The 17,989-nt window shown below is 58.1% G+C and overlaps 1 protein-coding gene across 10 annotated transcripts in view; it reads right to left on the reverse strand.

Annotated features, from left to right (window-relative positions):
- RBFOX3 (RNA binding fox-1 homolog 3) overlaps positions 1-17,989 on the reverse strand; it is a 425,191-nt gene that overhangs the window by 87,857 nt on the left and 319,345 nt on the right. For 6 of the 10 annotated variants that reach the window (XM_073236032.1, XM_073236033.1, XM_073236028.1 and 3 more), the window contains one exon: positions 16,514-16,620. The exons of the other annotated variants lie outside the window; for them this stretch is intronic. In XM_073236032.1, the coding sequence (XP_073092133.1) occupies positions 16,514-16,534 (21 nt within the window). In that variant the 5' untranslated portion in view covers positions 16,535-16,620. The remainder of the gene's footprint in view (positions 1-16,513; positions 16,621-17,989) is intronic. 10 annotated transcript variants of the gene reach the window in all.

A 17,989-nucleotide genomic window follows, 5' to 3' on the forward strand; every position in this document is an offset into this window, starting at 1 on the left:
GGGCTGAGCCCACCAAGTGCCCCAGTAAGACACGTGTGTGACAGAGGGTGAGAGAGAGACCCCAGAAAGATCCATGACTTGCCACATCAATGAAGTATTTAGAGTCTGGGGCATTCTGGGACATCTTGAAGTTTATGTAAAGGGAAGTTGTTGTGACCTAATTCCCTTCTGCCAAGAAGAAGGCACAGAACGTAGTGCCCTCTCTGGATTTGGAGGCAGCATATATTGTTTTCAAAGGCAACCAGTTGTGAGTAGGTCCCAGAGCAAGAGCACACGCCACAGCAGGTCCGAGGTGCTGTGCACACATTCCTGTGGTGCTAGGGGTGCATCATGGTGGGTGTGCAGAGGGTGCAGAATCTCTGGCACATCTTGACAAGAGAAATACAGCACTGACTCCCGAGGGCTGTTGAGGCTGGCTGTCCTTAAAGACTCTGGGACGGATTGGGTAGAAAAGGGGTGCAAGAGGTGCACCAAATCACACACTTCTTGCACAACTGCCCCCTCACCAGCTCTCTTTCTACCCCAGCCTCTGCTGCAGCAATCAGCTGTCCACAGGCATGCCCTGGCAGCCCCTTTTCTTAGCGAAACTGCGTATCTCCGTCTCCTCCAGGCCACCACCACATGGGATGCCTGCAAGAAGTGACATAGGAGCAAACCTGGAGGTGCCTGCAGTTAACACCCCCCGGGGCAACCCTCCCAGTGGGTTTTGGGGAGCTGGCAGTTAAAACTCCCTTCTCCCATCCCTCCCATGCATGGTTTTGAGGTGAGTTCTGCATGGCTCCTTGGAGAAGTCCTAGTGGGCTTGGGCCTCAGTGTCCCCCATGCTCATCAACTCAATAGGCCACCTGGACTGGTTTTCCCCTTCCGCACTGCACCTTTCCCAGCAGTCCCTTTTCCTTGGGACCATTTTCCAAAATAAGCTTCCTGCATGCAAGCCCTTGTGTCAAGCTCTGCTTTTGGGCGAGTGAGCTTCCTTGGGACGTCACCCAGGAGTGACACACTCTGGAAGAAATCCTTTTCTTGTGGGCCTGCCTAGCTCTCCCCGCTTCCTGAGCCAGGCACCCCTTTCCCAGGGCTCATCTGCCCCATCTCAGTGCTGCTCTCTGGGGAGCAGTAGCCTCTGCGGAACTTTCTCCTAGGCCACGTGGAGATTCCCGTGTGTTCTGGGGCACCCCCAGGACCCCCCCCCACTTGTGTGCTCATTCTCTTGCTTTCTCTCAACCTGTTTCATCTCCTCTGATTCATCTCCAGCTCCTTTATATCTAGCCAGTCTTACCTCTGAATTGAGGAAATGATTATTTATTTAGTGATACAGTTCATCGCTGTCTTGCCTCTCTCTCTGAACACAATGTGGGCTGCAAGTCAGAGGCTGTGGGAGCCCCCGTGGGCTGCGGGTGGGCATGGCAGGAGGTGGTGGTCCATCTCTGGCCACTGTTGGCATCTCTCTTTCTCTATTCTCACCCTACCATCTCACCCCCCTCTCCTGCCTGCAGCTCCTAGGAAAGCCTTATTTACTGTCACTGCAGAAACAGTCTCCAGCCTTGGTTGGTAGAACCATGACCAAATGATACAGTGGAGCTGAGACCTGCTCGGCGGGCATGCTTCTCCAGCCGCAGGCCCTCCTCTGTGGCTGCCGAGACAGCACTCAGGCACAGGCCCAAGGCTCTAGGTGCGGCCGTCTCCGCCACACCCCCAGCAGCCAGGAGCCTGAGGTCCTGATGCCTGCAAACCAGGGGTCCCCTCAGGTTCGCAGCCATCAGGGACTGGGGGTGCTAGGGGCCGTGGGATGGTGAAGGGGAGGAGATATGGCTTCCTTTCCACTGGGGTCTCTAACTACTGGTGACCTCCCTTCTCCCTGGGCAGTTTCCAGCTTCCAGCCTGCTCCCTGTGTGGTATCTTCATCGGAAAAAATAGCTGGCCTCGCCACAGAATGTCGTTATGGGCAAGCAGAGGTGCCTGGCCTCAAGTGAGGGCTGCTTGGCTGACAGATACCCCTTCCTGGCACCTGAGTGAGAGCTGTTCCAGGCCACGTCCCCGGGCTTGGGGTTGGTCCTGCTCCTCCCCTGCCAAGCAGGCAGACATCACCCCGCATCTCAGCTCAGACCGCCCTCCGTCTGCACACGATCTTTCCCCTCTTCTGCCAGGCCACTAGTTGGGGGGTGGTTCATGATGTGCCTGGCCATCCCTCCTGCTGGGACCACTCTGGAATACTCCTTCCTCTGTGGGGCCAGGTCAGCGTCCTCCTCTGGGCGTGCACAGTGTCCCCCTATGCATAGGGAAGGGTCCCATTCGGACTCCCAGCGCCCACCACAGGTGTCTGCACAGAGCCATTTGCTTGATAAAAATAAGCAAAAGGCAACTGCCTGTGGCTACACAGGGAGAGGCGCAGTGGGCAGGGCTCACGTGTGCATTTCCACGTGGGCACAGACGGTGCTGGGTTAGCCCTGCAACAAAGGGACAGACTGACGTGGCCCCTCCCTGGCTGAGGTGACCCCCCAAAGCACATGGGGCTCCGGTCTTGGAGGAAGACTACTCTATAGTTAAATTTTATTTATTTCTTCATATTTTTTTTCAGAGTTAGACCCCCAACCTCTTCATCTGAACACTTTCGTCTCCAGTATTTTGTGGCCTCATCTGATCTTTATACGTAATTATAGTTTTTACCTAGTTGTAATCAGGTGTCCTACTTTTTCACTTAATGATATTTCAAAGACACCTTCCCTGTGTAAGTCTTCCTACCCATCAGGTTTAAAGGCTGCCTAATATCCCCACGAGTGGCTGCTGCATAATTCACTTAACTATTACCTGCCTGCCGGACAGGTAGCACGGGGCCGGTGGGGCTTCCGCTGCTATAAATACCTTGGTACTTCAAGGTTTTTTCTTCTTTTGAATTATTTCCCAAGGATATGGTTCCAGGAGTGGGATTATGGAGTCAAAGGGTCGGATGGCTCTTTGTTACATTCTGTAACAAAGTCGGATGTTACATTCTGCCAAGTTGCCCTTCAAGAAGGCGGGCCTGGGTAGGTGCTGCGAGAGCATCCGCCCGCCCCGCCACCTGCGCATCCTGAGCCTGGCTGGGAGAGGGTGGGGATGGGGAAAGGATGTAGTATGCAGCTTGGGCTTCCGGGCACCCTCAGGGTGCTAAATTTGAGAGATTACCCAGCCCTTCTCCAGGCCCTAGGCTGGCCCACGTGCCCAGAGCTATGGAGCAGATGGCGGGACGTGATGGAAGGGGGCTCAGGGAACACGGGTTCCAGCAGGCAGTGTGAAATCCGAAACCGGGGTGTGTTGTCTCCCGGCAGGGGGCTGTAGCTCCAGCCATGGGGGAGGGGCGAGGATGAAGATGCTCAGCTCAGCACATTGCAGCGCCGCTTCTGACCCTGCGGCAGCAAGCCCTTGCTTGCCACACCCCCTGCTCATCCTCTGGAGCCGTGGGCAGGGTGCTCCAAATCCCAGCTGCTGACAAGCCACGGATGGAGGAAGATAAATGGAAGGGACCTTAATCCCAACTTCTTTCCATAATTAAGTTTCGAAATCACAATTAGCTGAACCCTGGTTCAGCAGATGGGATCGGCTCCAGGTGAATGCTGGTGTGGGGCGTGGCGGTGGGGGCGAAGGGGCCTGTGGGCCTTGCCAACCACTCAGAACCCCTGCCTGCCGCCCATCCAGGGGGCCCAAGCCCAGACCCGCGGGGGGGTTGGATCGGCATCCCAGGCAGCTGCAGATACCCTGACGAATGCATCCCTGGCCTCTGGCCCCCCTTCCAGGGTAAACCCTGGGGGTCCCCAGTGCTGACTCTCATTCCCAGGGTTTACTTCCCACCCTTGGGTGGGCATCGCAAAATGCCTTCACCTGAGGCAGGGACAGCTCAGGGGCCAAGCTAAGGTGCTCCTTGCAGACTGCCCACTGTGCTGCCAGTTGCTCTGTTCATCCCTCCCTTGCCACCCATGTTACAGTGGGCTCGAGGCTGGGCCCAGGGAGCGCCCTCCGCGCCAGACCCCTGGGGCCTCCTGAGACAACCAGCCAGCTCTCCCCCCTGCTGGAGTCCCGCTCTTTCCGGGACACAGCGGCAGGTAGGATCCTCACGTGCCTGGTCCCAGGCGGAGGGTCAGGGTCTCTGCTCGCCAGTCTCCGGAGAGACTTTCCAGATTCTAGACGCCCTGGGCCACCCCCAGCTCTTGGTCCGTCCAGGCTGGAGCAGGGCTTCTCTCCTCTGAGCTGGGCTTCTCATCACCCCCGCCCACCCATTCAGCCCCTTGGCTCCGTGCCCTTGGCTCCTGCCTGCTCCTGCGCCTGCCCAGGCCCCTGGCTGCCCCTCCCTCCCCTCTGCCACCCAGCTTCTGTCCCCAGTTCCTCCTTCCTGCACCTGCCTTTGTCACTGTGTGTGGAGGTCGCGTCTTGCGTCCTGCCCCCTCCGAGACCCTCTCCTACTCCCGGTTCCACACTTGCCCACTCACCCCTCGTTCTCACTGGCTTCAAAGAGGTGATTTCAGAGCAACTTAACTTTCTTTGCAAGAAAATCCCGAAGCCCTCCTCCTCCCAGCCCCCCAGAGCATTAGCCATCACTGTGGTCCTCACCTTTGCTCTTCAGGAATCAGAAATGTCCCCAAAAGACCCCAGCACCTGCGTTGCTTAGTGGGGGGTGGGGGCAGTGAAGGGTGAGAACATGGCAGGCTAGAAACAGAAGCAGGTGCCCCCAAGACTCCCTGCTTCTGGGATCCAGACACGGGTGCCCCTGGCTACATTCTAGGTAGGAATGCTTCAGTACCAATAGAAATGGGTTACAATCCCCCAATTCTCCTGTGACCGGATTAGGGCTGTGGGGTGAGGGGTATGTCTTCCCCGCCTTGTACTCTCACAGGAAGGGTAAAGCGTGGGGCCGGCAGTGAGTCCATCGTTCAAACCCATCAGACGTGAGCACACCCGGTGCCGTTGTCTGCATCCATCAGTTCAGGCTTTCCTGAGCAGCGTCAAACCCAAATTATTTACCTGCAACTCCTACCAGGGCCCTGTGTCCAGCGATTGCCAAACTGGGCAGGACAAAATGACTGGGGAAGCCGAGGGCTGTGGTGGGTTGCCGTCCGCCTGCTCCGAGGCGCACTCCTCTCCTGGTTTATTCATGCACTCGTTCTGTGGGCTTCTCAAGTCCTCTGGGGGACAGCTGACCCCGAGAGCCACCTCACCTTCAGGGGATGGCACCGCTGGTGCCCTGTCGCGGCCAACAGGTATTGGTTGGCTGCGGGCATGACCTCTCCTACTTTTAACCACAGCAGGCCTGACTTGGGAAACATTTGTGCCCCAAGGGGGTCAGGCTGCTGGAGTCACAGCCCGGCTTGTAGCTGGATAGCCCCCACCCCACGTGTGCAAGCCCAGGCACCTCCCTGGCCATTCTGCACCCAGCATTGCCCCAGGGCTGCAAAGTGCGGGCAGGAGCAAGCAGCCATGCTGGGTGCTGACCGCATCACGAGGACCAGTGCACAGAAAGCCAGAGCCACCAGACCCGCAGTGTCTGAGCATGGTGAGGCAGCTGTTGAATGGACAGGGGCCCCGATGATGTTCCAAGGTGGACACCTGAGCCACCTGTGCAGCTGCCTGGCCCTGGCCAACAGGAGGTGCTCACGTGCACGGAACCAAGTGGACTGAATTCTCCCGCCTCGGAACTCCTCACCAGCCAGGGCTTTGCAAACTAGGTCTGAGGCCCTGGTGAGGCGCCCCTCGGGGGACACATGGGGCGCCTGTTGCCCATTCTCACTCACCACTTGAGAACAGCTACGGATGTTTCTGGCCTGCAGGAAAACTTTGTTTCATGATCTTTAATAAAACCAGACTCCATCCCCTAGCGAACCCAGGAGCCCCCACCCCTCGGTAATTAGACAAGTTCTTCTACAGGTCCGAGCGACCGTGGGGCTCTCAGCCCCGACAGAATGGACCCAAGGCGGTCAAGTCCCCCTAAGAGTGATTCAGACTGAGAGTGCCGCTGGCCTTGCTGGCCCCGCAGAAGGCAGACCAGAGTGGGGGAGGATCTGATGGAGGGAAGCTACAGGGGCGCGGGGGGGGGTGGGGGGGGTGGCGGGGAAGGGGGCAGAACAAGGGGGCATCAGGGTCCTAGAGGCCAGCAACTCGGGGAGCAGGAAGGTGGCCCTGAGTCTACCTGGGGAGGCAAGATTGTGCGCACACCAGCTGAGGGCGGCTTTTCTGACTCTGGGGTGCCTATCCGGAGACTCAGGAGAGAGGACACCAGAGAACAGGGGGACCCGCAGATCCCAGGCCTTAGGAAAGGAAGACACTAAATCCTCATTATAAGGCTTTTTAAATGCACAGACAAGATATTAGCGTTTAAACAGCTTCTATTACTCCAGGGCAAACTTTAAAAAACATAATATTTATAGAAAACCTCATTCAGCTCGCCCTGTTTGCTCTTTATTTCTCCTGCAATTACTGCTAATTTGGAGACGTTTTGCTCTGGCATCTTCGCCTGTTGCCAGTCAATTAAAGCCACCCACTGGCCTCCATACCCCCAGCCCCTCCTGCTGCCCGCCTGCGGCAGGGCTGGTCTGAACCCTGTGCCCACCTCCCAGTCCTTCCTCCTTGTGGGCAGGAGCCGGGGCCCACACTGGCCCCCCAGGTGCACACACACCTGGGGCCAGTGCCCGTTCACCCGTGGCCATCTGACCCGTTGATCTGGAAAGCCTGTTTCCCAAGGTCTGGCTCTGGGGGAAGTGGGAAGAGAGGTGCTCCCCTGCAGGGCTCTCAGCTGGCAGAAGCTCCCAGCCCCTGGCCTTGCATGTGGGCTGCCCTTTGACCTCTGAGCTGAGCCCAGCCATGCTGAGCCCAGGAGGAGGGGCCAGTGGTGGGCCCTCCATGTGCTCTGGGCTGCAGCTCCACCAACCATGGAGTCACACTGCCCCTCTGGACCTATGCCTGTGACCTAGTCAGGAGGCTGCTCCAGAAAGGACCCCTGCTCGTGCTCAGGCAAGATACGTGCTGTCACCACTAACCACCAACCTCCTCTCTCCCTCCTTCCATCCATTCTACGAGGATGCATTTCCCAAGCTCCTCCCTCGCAGGGCACAGCTTGAAGGACAGGCAGACACATCTCTGCCCACATGGCATTCCCATGTGTACGAGAGGGTCGAAGTGCAGCCCCAGAGCCCCACAGGCCGGTCATTGCCTGCAGAGGTGGGGGTGACACAGTGCAAGTGTACCCCGGGGCAGGCAAGTGCAGGAGGGCACCTGGGAGCTCAGCTGAGGGAGCAGGGCGGCATGCAAAGCTGTGGGACGCCAGGCACAGCCCCTGGCCTGATGTCCCCCTTGTGGGTCCTGCAGGGTACGGGTGGGAAAGCGCTCAGGAGGTCAACAGCCCCGCTTGACAGCCTTGTGGGCCTCAGCCCACAGCATGGAAGCCTGGGGCAGTGGGGGGCTTCTGGGTGAATAGGAGATGTGAGCAGAGCCCCGGTGGGGGAGGAAATCAGAATGATGGGCTCCCTGTCCTGCCGGCCAACATCCCTCTCCCACTGGGCGGGGCATGGAACATGTGAACCGCCTCTGATTCTCACCCTGACTGCACCATGTGTGGCAATCTGTTCTGCAGTTGAGCCACCTGGTGCTCAGAGAGGCTTGGTGACCCACTGTGGCCACACAGCTGCTGGGCAGCAGAGCCAGACCCCAGGCCAGGCCTGAGGGAGGTGGGACCCCTGCTCCTGGCCTTGGGGCTGCTGCTGCCAGATCCGGCAGCCCTCCAGCCCAGCCCCTGGGCTCCCTTCCTCAGTGGCAGCCCTCCTTCATGTGGAGACCCCAGGCAGACAGTCCACAGACAGAGATGCCCCCAGAGCAGGACAGGCCCCTCTCCCAGAGCGCAGGTGAACTTCTGCACCCACCCCACCACAGGGAACCCCTGTGGCCACGCTGGAAGCAGCAGGGATGGCTAGTCCTTCCTGTGCCCGACTCGGGAAATAATGGCTAGGACCCTCAGCCCCAGCTCACCACCCTCCCCCTTCACAGCGAGGATGGGACCTGTGGGCCTCAACACTGTCAACTTTAAATGGGAGCAATGACGCCCCTTGTGTCCCCTTGAAAAGTTGTGTCCAGCGTAAGGGAAGACATGTGATTAACTGGGTGATGCTCGGTTCAAGGCCAACTGGGGATGAACAGGAGCAAAGGTGGGACAGGAGCAGGGAGCCCCAGGAGCTGCTGCCTCAGAGGATACCCCCTGACCAGGCCCTGCCCTACCTCTGGGAAGAGATTCATCATTCATTCTAGCATATGAGGGTCCCAGAGCCCCAGGCAAGCAGCAGCATGGAGTGGGTGCCAGAAACAAGGGCTGAGCAAGACCCAGTCAGGGTCCTGGAAGGGCTGCTGGTGGAGTAGCATGTAATGACAGTGCCCCAGATGAGTAGTCAGGGTGCAGAACAATGCCCCACTGTGGGGGTGGTCAGGGAGGGCTTCTTGGGGGTGGTGACATCTAAGCTGCCTCTCACTTAACATTCTGTCCCCCTCAATGAAGGCAGGCTCAACCTGAGGGGAGGTGGGAGGCAGGGTGGTAGGTGTCTTTTAGGAGGAACACGCCAGGGTCAGGGGAGCCTGGCAGAGAGGTTCCACTAACCGGGAGCAGCTCAGCCTGGCCGGCCCACAGGGACACTGGGAGGGGCAGGAGCTGCAGGGTTGAAGCTGGGGGAGTCGGGAGGGGGCAGAGGCAGGGCCCACAGGGCCAGTGGGTGCTGAGAAGTGGGGCGGGAGAGCTGGGGGCGATTCTGACGTTTAGGTGGGTGGGGGGACCCTCCTGTGACCTGTAGGACAAGGATGGGAAAGTGGGTCAGAAGAGCAATGCGTGCGTTCAGTGCGCTGAGTCTGAGGCCAGTGTGGACATTGGGTGGAGAGTGGGAAACGAGCAGGTGATGCGTGGGCTCCGGAGGGGGTCTGGGTGGGGGCACTGGCTTGGGAGCGAGCTCAGGGAGGGAGACATGGGACAGGAGCCCAGGGAAGGGGTAGCGTGTTGCAGTCGCCATCCTCCTACAGCTGCCGCTCCCTGCCCGGAAGGGGAGACCAGCCTCAGAAGGCCATGCGGGAGACCCTTCCGATCAGGTTCCACCCTGTCTGAAAACAGCCTCAAAGTCCCAGCAAGGGAACGCTCCGCACGTCCCCCAGGGCCTGGCTGGGAGTGTGGGCAAGGCCAGGCAGCCCTGGTGGAGGGAGGATCATGGGGGGGTAAGACCCCCAGGGGAGCCGGCTCCACATGAGAAACCTAGTGCCCAGCAGGTGGGGCCTCTGCTCGCCGGCCCAGCCCCCCAGGGCACCTCCTGGCTACCGGGCCCAGACCAGAGAGGAGCCTTCGGGGGCCCCAAAGGGACTCCCAGGCCACAGGAGGGACCAGGGTCCAGCTCAGCCCAACTTCACTAGAGTGAAGAGCCCCTCCTCACCCTGCCTCGGCCACCCACCGCCCCTTTCCCAGACCCCCACTCTGATTTCCGCCACTGTCATTTCCTTTGCCAGGAGGCGCAGGCACTGGCTGAGGGAGGAGGGAGAGGCTCTCCCCCGGGGCCCCTGCCAGCTTCCTGGGCTTCCGGGCTCAGAGCTCTGGGGGTATTGTCTTGGGGCTCACACTTGTGTTCCCCATATTCTTGCCCAGATCCAGTCTCCCCACCTGATTGTGTAGCTCAGAGAGATGGGGAGGGAGGAAGGCAGCGGGGCAGAACAGGCCGGCGTGGTGTGCACTTGGGAGCCACCTGACGTTTGCTGGGGCATGGGGGGAACTTTGGGGAAGGTTCTCCCAGGGTGAGGGCGGAGAGTGCACCCCTGGGCTAATTCACAGCACGCAGGGCATTCCGGGGCCTCCGCCCACCCCTGCTCCGGCCCATCCGTGAGCAGTCTGGCCCCGCAGGCAGGCAGCACTGGCATCCTGCTGGCGGGGCCCTGGGGAGAGGCGGAGGGGGCACTTTGCATCGCCAGGGGTTGGCACGCTGCCTTTCTCAACATTGCCACCCCAGATCTGCCCGGAGCTGGGAAAGCAACTCGGCAGTCCACGCGCGGTACATACCCCAAAATACATCATTTCAGAACCTGGTTCTGCAGCAGGCTTGGGGAGCAGGGACGGCTCCCAGGGGTGCGGCGGAGGGTGGCGGGGTGGGTGCTGTGGTCCCTGCAGGTGCAGTTGGCCTGACGCTTGCAGCTGCCTTGAGGAATGCTGCCCTCCTCTCTGCCCCCCTCCTGCCCCTGCTCGCGGGCCTCTCCCAGGGTCCTCTCCCAGGTTGCTCAGCTCAGCACCTGCTCTGGACTCACGCCCGTCTGCAGGGTCCTGCCCCCATCTGCGCAGAGCTGAGCTTCAGGCCTGACACCCAGTGCTTCCTGTGCGGGGCCAGGGGCTCCCCTGGGGTGCGGGAGGCGGACGTCCCAGCCTAATGCTGTCATGGCTACCAGATGGGGAAAGGGAGGCTTCCTCAGGGTACAAAAACAGAGAGGGGGTGTCCTCGGGCAGAGCCACTGTTTGTGTTCTTGGAAGGCCCCCCAAAGGCCAGACCCGCTCAGGCTGCCCCCTCTTTGAAGGGGTGACAGGGAGCCATTCTTTCCATATTCTCAGGTTCCTCCCACTGAGGGAAGCTGAGGCCCAGAGACTGGACATGGGGAGGGGGTCCTATGCACTGGAGAGTGGCAGCAAGTGGTGAGCCTCCTGTCACCCCGGGGCCTGGGCTGGTGGCTAAGGGTGAGAGCCACCTCTGGTCCTCTCGGCTCCTTGCCCACTTGGAGGGTGGCTGCGGCCTGCACATGGCAGGAGACGCCCCCGTCCCCCGCCAGGGCCAGCGGGGGAGGCTGGGGCCCTGGGAGTTTCACGATTGGCCTCTGTGGGGACACTCCCATCCATGCCCCCTGGACCCCCCAAGGGGACCTGGTTGAGAGCTGGGTGGAGGGAGGGAGGAGGTGGGGTTCCCCCAGAACACTGGCTTCCTGATGGGCGAGCCCAAGGGAAGCGCCAGGATGGAGAGAGTGTCGTCAGCCTTGGACCTCTGGGGGCAGCAAGGATGCTGGTGGTGTGGGGAAGGATGGGGGTGCAGGGGGTGCTCAGAGAGCATGTGTGCTCATGTTCATGCTCAGTAACTGCTCCCCAAACCCTTCAGAAGCCACACACATTGGAGGACACGAAAACAAGGTGCTCGGAGGAGGCCGGGCTGCCAGGGACCTGCTCTCTGATCTCTGGCAGGAGTGGGCCTGGCCAGAGGGTCTGGAGGCCCAGGGAGCCAGCAGACCGGCTCTGCCGTTCACAGCCCTGCTCTGAGCCTCAGTCTCCTCATGTCTAAACTGGGGCAAGGACACCAGCCTTGCTCCTAGGCTGTAAAATGATCGGATGAGATTGAGTCAGTGACCAAGATCACATGAAATGCCAGAAGCACCCTCAAACTGCTTGAGGGTGAGTGACCTGGAAATAAGGCATCGGAGCTGAAATGGGCTCCCTGCTTCCCTGCAGCCTGAGGAAGGGTCTTGTGCTCTGCACTTTTCAGAGGCCAGAGCTCCAGGGACGGCGAGTGAGCAGGGCCCGGACGCCCACTCCAGGTCCCTGGGCATCCTTCTTTGGGTCTTTGCCCAGACAGAGGAGCAGCACCCCCTGGGGACGCAGAGCTCAGGGCTGGCAGCTGGTCGCATCCCTCTGGGTACATCCAGAGGGCCCTGTGGAGTTGGGCTTTGGGCTCAGAGGGCTCACAAGGACCACAGTGCCCACCACCTTACTTTCCACGGCACCCAGTCCCCACGTGGCCTGCCATCGCACTTGGGCTGGCCTCGCCACCCCGGCAGTCACGTGGCCCCTGGAGGTCAAGGGCTTGGCCATGCCTTTTGTTGCCACAGCAGCCAGAGTGGTGCTGGGCACATAGCAGATGCCCGTGAATGTCAGCCAGGGGGCAGAATAGGGAACTCCAAGGCTGCTGACAGGCTCGGCTGCCTTTTAGGAAGGGCAGAGAGGGGGGCACCCCCCGGGGGAGAGGACTAGCAGCTTCCTCTGGGGTCTGGGTCTCTTGACCAGCCAAGCCTCCAATGGGTTCAAGTCTGGAGGGCCTGGGGCTCCAGGGGTGACCCTCTCCTCTGGGGTATGGGGGGGAGGTCTGTCCCTGTATGTATTTTGACTGTTTATTCCCTAGGGGCCTGCTGATGCTACCAGTGACTTCCTGGAAAAAGCCACATGTCTCCTGGCCTCCTCTAAACCCTGGGGTGGCCACACCATCTCCCTTTCTGGAAAGACTGGCCCAGATGGTCATGTCTCTCAGGTCAGGCCTCTGTCAAGTTAAGCTCTTAGGGTGTCTGCTGTAAAAATCCACACCTGAGTGTGCACCGCCTACATACACACAGAGCTGCATGCATAACTACGTGCATGCACATGCACAAATGCCCAGGGCCCTCCCTGCACACATGCACACACACACATCTGTGCACCAATCCTGGCCCCATAAATGCACCGACATGATGCACACATCAGAGAGATCCCAGCTGGCAGGCCCTAGAGATCTTCAGTTGGTCAGCTGCAGGGAAACTTCCTGGGGCCCCGCATGGAGATGTGGCCCTGCAAGTGGGCCAGGTGGTGGCATCTGCCACAAGTCTAATCCACTGCCTTCCAGGCTGGTGGAGTGGATGCACGTTCTCTGAGCAGAACAGCCATTATGAATATGATGAGAGGGGAAGGGGGTGGGAGCAGCTCTCCCACCAAGCGTGGCTGGGAAAGGGATCCTAAGGGCCATCGTGGCCTGCCCGGACTGGGGCCATATTCAGGGCTCAACTGCTCTGCGGGGGTGACCGTCTACACTGGCACTAAAGCAAACAAGGCTTTGAATCAATCATTCAGCAAAGGAGAAGGGATTTAAGAAGGGAAAACCCGCCTCAGCACTGAGAGAGGGGCAAGTGGAGGGAGAGAGAGGTTGGGGGTGGGGACAGGAGGAGGCCGGCGGTGCAGGGAAGGGCACGACGTCAGCCCCCTCACACCTGGCGGGGCTCTATCTGAGCCCTGACTGGAGGAGGTGCTTGCGGGTTCTTCCTAACAGTGACCACGGTGGCCCCGAGCATTGCCCCCATCTAGAGCCTGAGAAATCACCCAGCCTCCCCACCCCGACAAGGCACACTCAGGAATCCAAGCAGCCACCCCGTTGCAGGCCAGCGGTCGTGGCTGGAAGTTCCTCCTTCAGGCAGCCCCTGAAATCCACTCCCAGCTCTCCTCTCACTGCTGCTGATCCGTGTGAGGCCCTGTGGGGCGCGCCACCTCTCTGCGGCAGGCCAGCCCTGGGGTACTCCGAGACGCACCGTCTGGCTGCCCAGACCTTCACCCCTGGGCAAATGGCTCTTGTTCCTGCAGCCATTTCCCTGGGCATGACCCAGGAACAGGGCCTGGCTCGTGGCAGGAACCTCTAAAGTGAACCCAGCATTATAGGGTGGCTTTGACCAACCTGCACCTTCTGTGATTTAGGAATGTACCCTTGCAGTCCAGGTAAAACAAGCTTCTGAGGGCAGCCACTTACATTTAAGGGGAGCACGCCCCCAGCTTGCCTGGGACACTCGGGTTTACACTATGATTAGTAACAGTGCCCACAGTTGGATGATAAATTAGCCACTCTGATGAACTGAATATTTGTAGCCCCCGCTTCACGCAATGAAGCCTAAACCCCCAGTGTGACGGCACCTGGGCGGGTTGGGGGCAGGGCTTTGGGAGGACATTAGGGCTGGATGACGTCATGAGGGTGGGTTTCCCTCGGTGGGATTAGTGTCTTAATAAAACACAGAAAACAGCTGCTTCCTGCCAACGGCGGATACGAGAGGGAAGTGGCCATCTGTAACCCGAAGAGGGCGCTCACCAGACCCTGACCACGCAGCCGGCCTGGCCCTGGGCGGCAGCCTCCAGAACGAGCGCCCAGGGTCCGCCGTTTACAAGCCCCCAGTCTGCGGTGTGCTGTCCTAGCGGCCAGGCGGACCGGGAAAGGCGCCCTCGCACTGGGCTTACCGTGAGTTAGAATCCCCGAGTCTTCCCCTTACACGCATCCATTTAGGGTCTTTGGACTTATGGACAAGCATTTGCACTGATTCTTATTAAATTCAGCTAAATTTCATCTAGCCAGTAGATTAGGCAAATTGTTAGTCATTCCTGTCAGCCTCAGATTAACCAGCACCCGAGGGTCATGCCTAGTGCACGCTCACATAAAGCAGATAAAAATCATGACTCAGATAGGGCTGAGAGCAGAGCCTTGGGGCACACTGCTGGGGACACCCCAGAAGCCAGTGCTCTTTGGAGATAGTCATGCAGACAGTTCTGAATGCACCTGACCATACCATTACCCAGTCCTCAATTAGAAGAGACAGTGGTCAAGGTGGGCCTAGTTGAGGAGGTAATGTTTAGGCCAGTCTGTTTTAGCAGAAGAACCACCCTGAGCAAAGGTCCTATCATGGGGGGTGCCTGGCTAATCAGACAACATGCAAGGCTGTCAGTCCATGAGCTGGAGTCATTAGAGCCACAGGGAGTCGTGAGAGAGGAGGCCAGAGGAGAAACGGGGCCAGATCACATGAGGTCTTACATAGGAGGGTATTGTGAGGACCTTGGCCTTTCTTCATGAGAACTGGGAGCTAGGGGAGGATTTGAGCAGAGGAGGGGCACAGTCCAACTTAGAGTTTAAAGCATCCTCATCACCCCTGGTGGCACATTCCTTAAAAAGGAAGAGTGCCAGGTGTCTAAGGAAGAAACCTCGAGGCCATGTTCATTGACCCCGAGGCTTTCTTCGGAGCCAGTGCCCGCTGGGGAGTGGGGATGGCTTCTCGGCCTGGTTCGCAGTCCTCTTCCATCCTTCCAGCCTCGATCATGAGAACGTGTGGCTGTGGTGCACTCGGCCCACCGGGACCAACCCGCTGGGGCCAGTGGAGCCTGGCACCTCTCAGCCTGGGCGCCAATCCCAGCTCAGCTGCTGACTCACTGTGTGGCTTTCAGCAAGTTCTTTAACCTTTCTGAGCCTCAGTTTACTTTTTGGCCAAGTGAGGATCCTACTATTTACCTTCCTATGTGATTATGGGGTTAGGAATCACCAAGGTGAAGGGCCTGGTGCACAGTGGGTATTTGATAAACAATCACCATCATAAACTCAATCAAGGGAATCTGCAGGTACTTGAGTGAGGAGAGAAGCAGCTGTGAAGTGGGGCGGGAAAGGCAAGCAAATTTATCCACCACAAAACCGGAGAAAGAAGAGCTCCAACGTGGCCAAGTTGCTTGGGAGGCCCTGGGTCCCACTGGCCTCCGGGAGCCCACTCAGCATTCCGGGCAGCAGGACCTGCGCAGAAGGCGGCTGCTCCCCGGCCCGCCTCCCCCTGCCCCAGGCCTCAGGCCTGGATCCTCCCCCTGCCTCCCCCTCTATCCCGTCTCTGAGTCCTCGCGGGCTGGCAGACTGGATGTCCAGCAAAGGAGCCGTGGGCGTTTCCTGCTGGTTTGCGCTGAGCCCACCGGTTCCGTGTGGTGAGCCCTGGAAGGCCGATTCCAGCAAAGAGCCAAGTAAGCTCCACGAGACCGAAGCTGCGCGGTGGACGTCCAAGAGGGAGGGAACAACTGCAGGCGCCCCTGCACGGTTCCCCTCTGTCCTGCGGGCAGGCTGGGGGTGCCCCCAGCGATATCAGAAACCAGCACCCCCCACCCCAGACGGGGTGCCTTTTTGCTCGAGTATCAGTCTGGTTGATTCATGGCTGTGTCCCAAGCCCTAAGCCCAGCACTGGGTGCCTGGCAGGTGCTCCTGGCACACACATATGTTGACAGGATCCTTGAAGCTCCTTCACAGGAGGAGCCAGTGCAGGGGGGGCCCTGCTCATTTGCTGGCTGGGGTGTGAGGGGTAGCATGGCATGGACAAAGCTGACCTGTGGGCAGGACTTACTATATCATTTGTAACGTTTCAGAAGAATTGTTTTTTAAAGCAGGTCTATGTGTACTCAGGTGTCTGGCATCTGTCTGCAGCAGCCAGAGGCAGGAGCATGAATATATCATGGCTCAGAGGAGAAAAGAAAAGCGCCCAGCAATTCCCCGACCAGCTCAAGGGACACAGGGGTTCAGGGTGGTCCTAGTGCTCAGGTAAGGGTGGAAGGAAGCAGAGGCACAGGAAGGAGTGGCTGGGCCCTTGGTGTTGAATTCCCCTCCCTGGCCATCTTTCCAAGGCCGCGAGATCCTAAATGATAACTGGTGCAGTGCACAGATCCTTACTTTGCGAGGTGGTAATCAGATCTGCGACGCTGCTTTTTAGCCACTGATAGGGATAAACCCACCCTCTCTGCAGACCTCCCCTGTGCATTCTAGAGGCTTGCCTGTCAGCTTCAATGAGAGGCCAACAGGATCAAAACAAATCAGGTAAGGAAGCAGGTGTGGGCAGCCATGCTTGCCAGGTGTGCGTGCATACCTTTTTGCCCTTCCCTCCATCAGAGGCAGATGTCCAAGCGAGACTGGACAGTTTCTCCTTCCAAGCCACCCACACAGGCCTTTCCCATCATGGGTTCTACCTTATACAGATCGTGTCAAGCCCTCACCATCTTCCTTCTCTCTCCCATCCACTGTGGCCAAGCTCTCAGCACTCTCTCTGGCACGTGCTGTGGACAAAGCTGTTCACCCGGAGCAGGTGGGGCGGCTGTGGAGTCTGAGAGAGAGAGGGATGTGTGTCTTGCTCTCTGCACCATGACCTGCCTTCCACTCCCTGAAACCAGATGATAAATTACTCTGCCCAAGCGGAACACGCCCCAACAAGCCTCCTCTCTGGCTGTAATTAATACTCTGGGGAAAACACAGACTCCGGGTTTTTATACTTTTGCTCAAACACGCACATGCACACATAGACTCTTCTTTCTGTTGTCTTCCAATCTTATCTCAAATGCTTAATGTCCTGTTTCTTCAGCCTCAATTTCTCTATCTGTGAGATGCACCTTGCATTACGGGTCAAATCAGATAACACATGTTGCATGTGCTGACAGCCATTCACAGCCCTTACGAGCTGGAAAATGCTGTGCACAGATGAAGGGGTACAAGTGCCTCTCTGGTCATGTGTAGCTCAGCAGGAGGTGCGGGACTGTGGTGCCCAAGTGTGAATAGCATTAGCTTCCCACAGGTTCTTCTTCCCGCTTGGTTACCGTTGTTGGGGACAAGGAGAGCAGTGTCACCAGTGTGCTGTGACATACTTAAATGGACAGGCAGTTGGGGCTGCTGGGGTACTCTGGTTTCCCTTCTTCCCAATTTTCTGACCTCCTCCACCACTGAGGTTTTGAGAGGCTTGGACGTCTTGCCCCTCCACCCTTATTCTTTACAATACACAGTTTCCTGAAAAGAGATTCTGCAAAGGGCCCTTTGTGACCATCTTCCCAGAGCTAAGCTTCTGCTACTGCAGATTCCTCTTAATTGAGGAGAGGGGAACCAATCTGCAGGCAAACAAAAGAATAGTGCTTGTTTCTACACCTGGACTGTGCATCCCCAGGCCTACAGCCAGTGCCTTGGCATGATTTCTTCTCAGATGCTGGCACTCCTCCCACCCTGGGGACTTGAACTGAGACTGATGGAGAAGGGGAATGGGAATGAGGGCCAGTAGTGGACCTGTGTGTCCTCAGGACAGCCTTCGTGTGTGTGCACGGGCATGCTCCAGACAGGCTGTGATCACTGCACAGATGACAGGATCTGTGTTTCAGGAGGAAAAAGATTCCACCCACAGCTAAGATGGAGAAACAGGGATCGATTCACAGGAAGACCAGGAGATAATGTGGGTTTGGTTCCAGACCATGGCAGTAAGGTGAATATTGCAATAAAGTGAGTCAAATGAATTTTCTGGTTTCCCAGTGCAGATAAAAGTTATATTTAGACTATACTGTAGTTCATTAAGTTTAGAATATCATTATGTCTAAAAAAATGTACACACCCTAATTAAAAAACACTTTATTGCTAAAAAAAATGCTCACCATCATTTGAACTTTCAGTGAGTTCAGGGACCTCAAGCACTTATAGAAAAGGACGTGGTCTGTACA

Source organism: Manis javanica, chromosome 4 (assembly GCF_040802235.1).
Source record: "Manis javanica isolate MJ-LG chromosome 4, MJ_LKY, whole genome shotgun sequence".
NCBI classification, from domain to species: domain Eukaryota; kingdom Metazoa; phylum Chordata; class Mammalia; order Pholidota; family Manidae; genus Manis; species Manis javanica.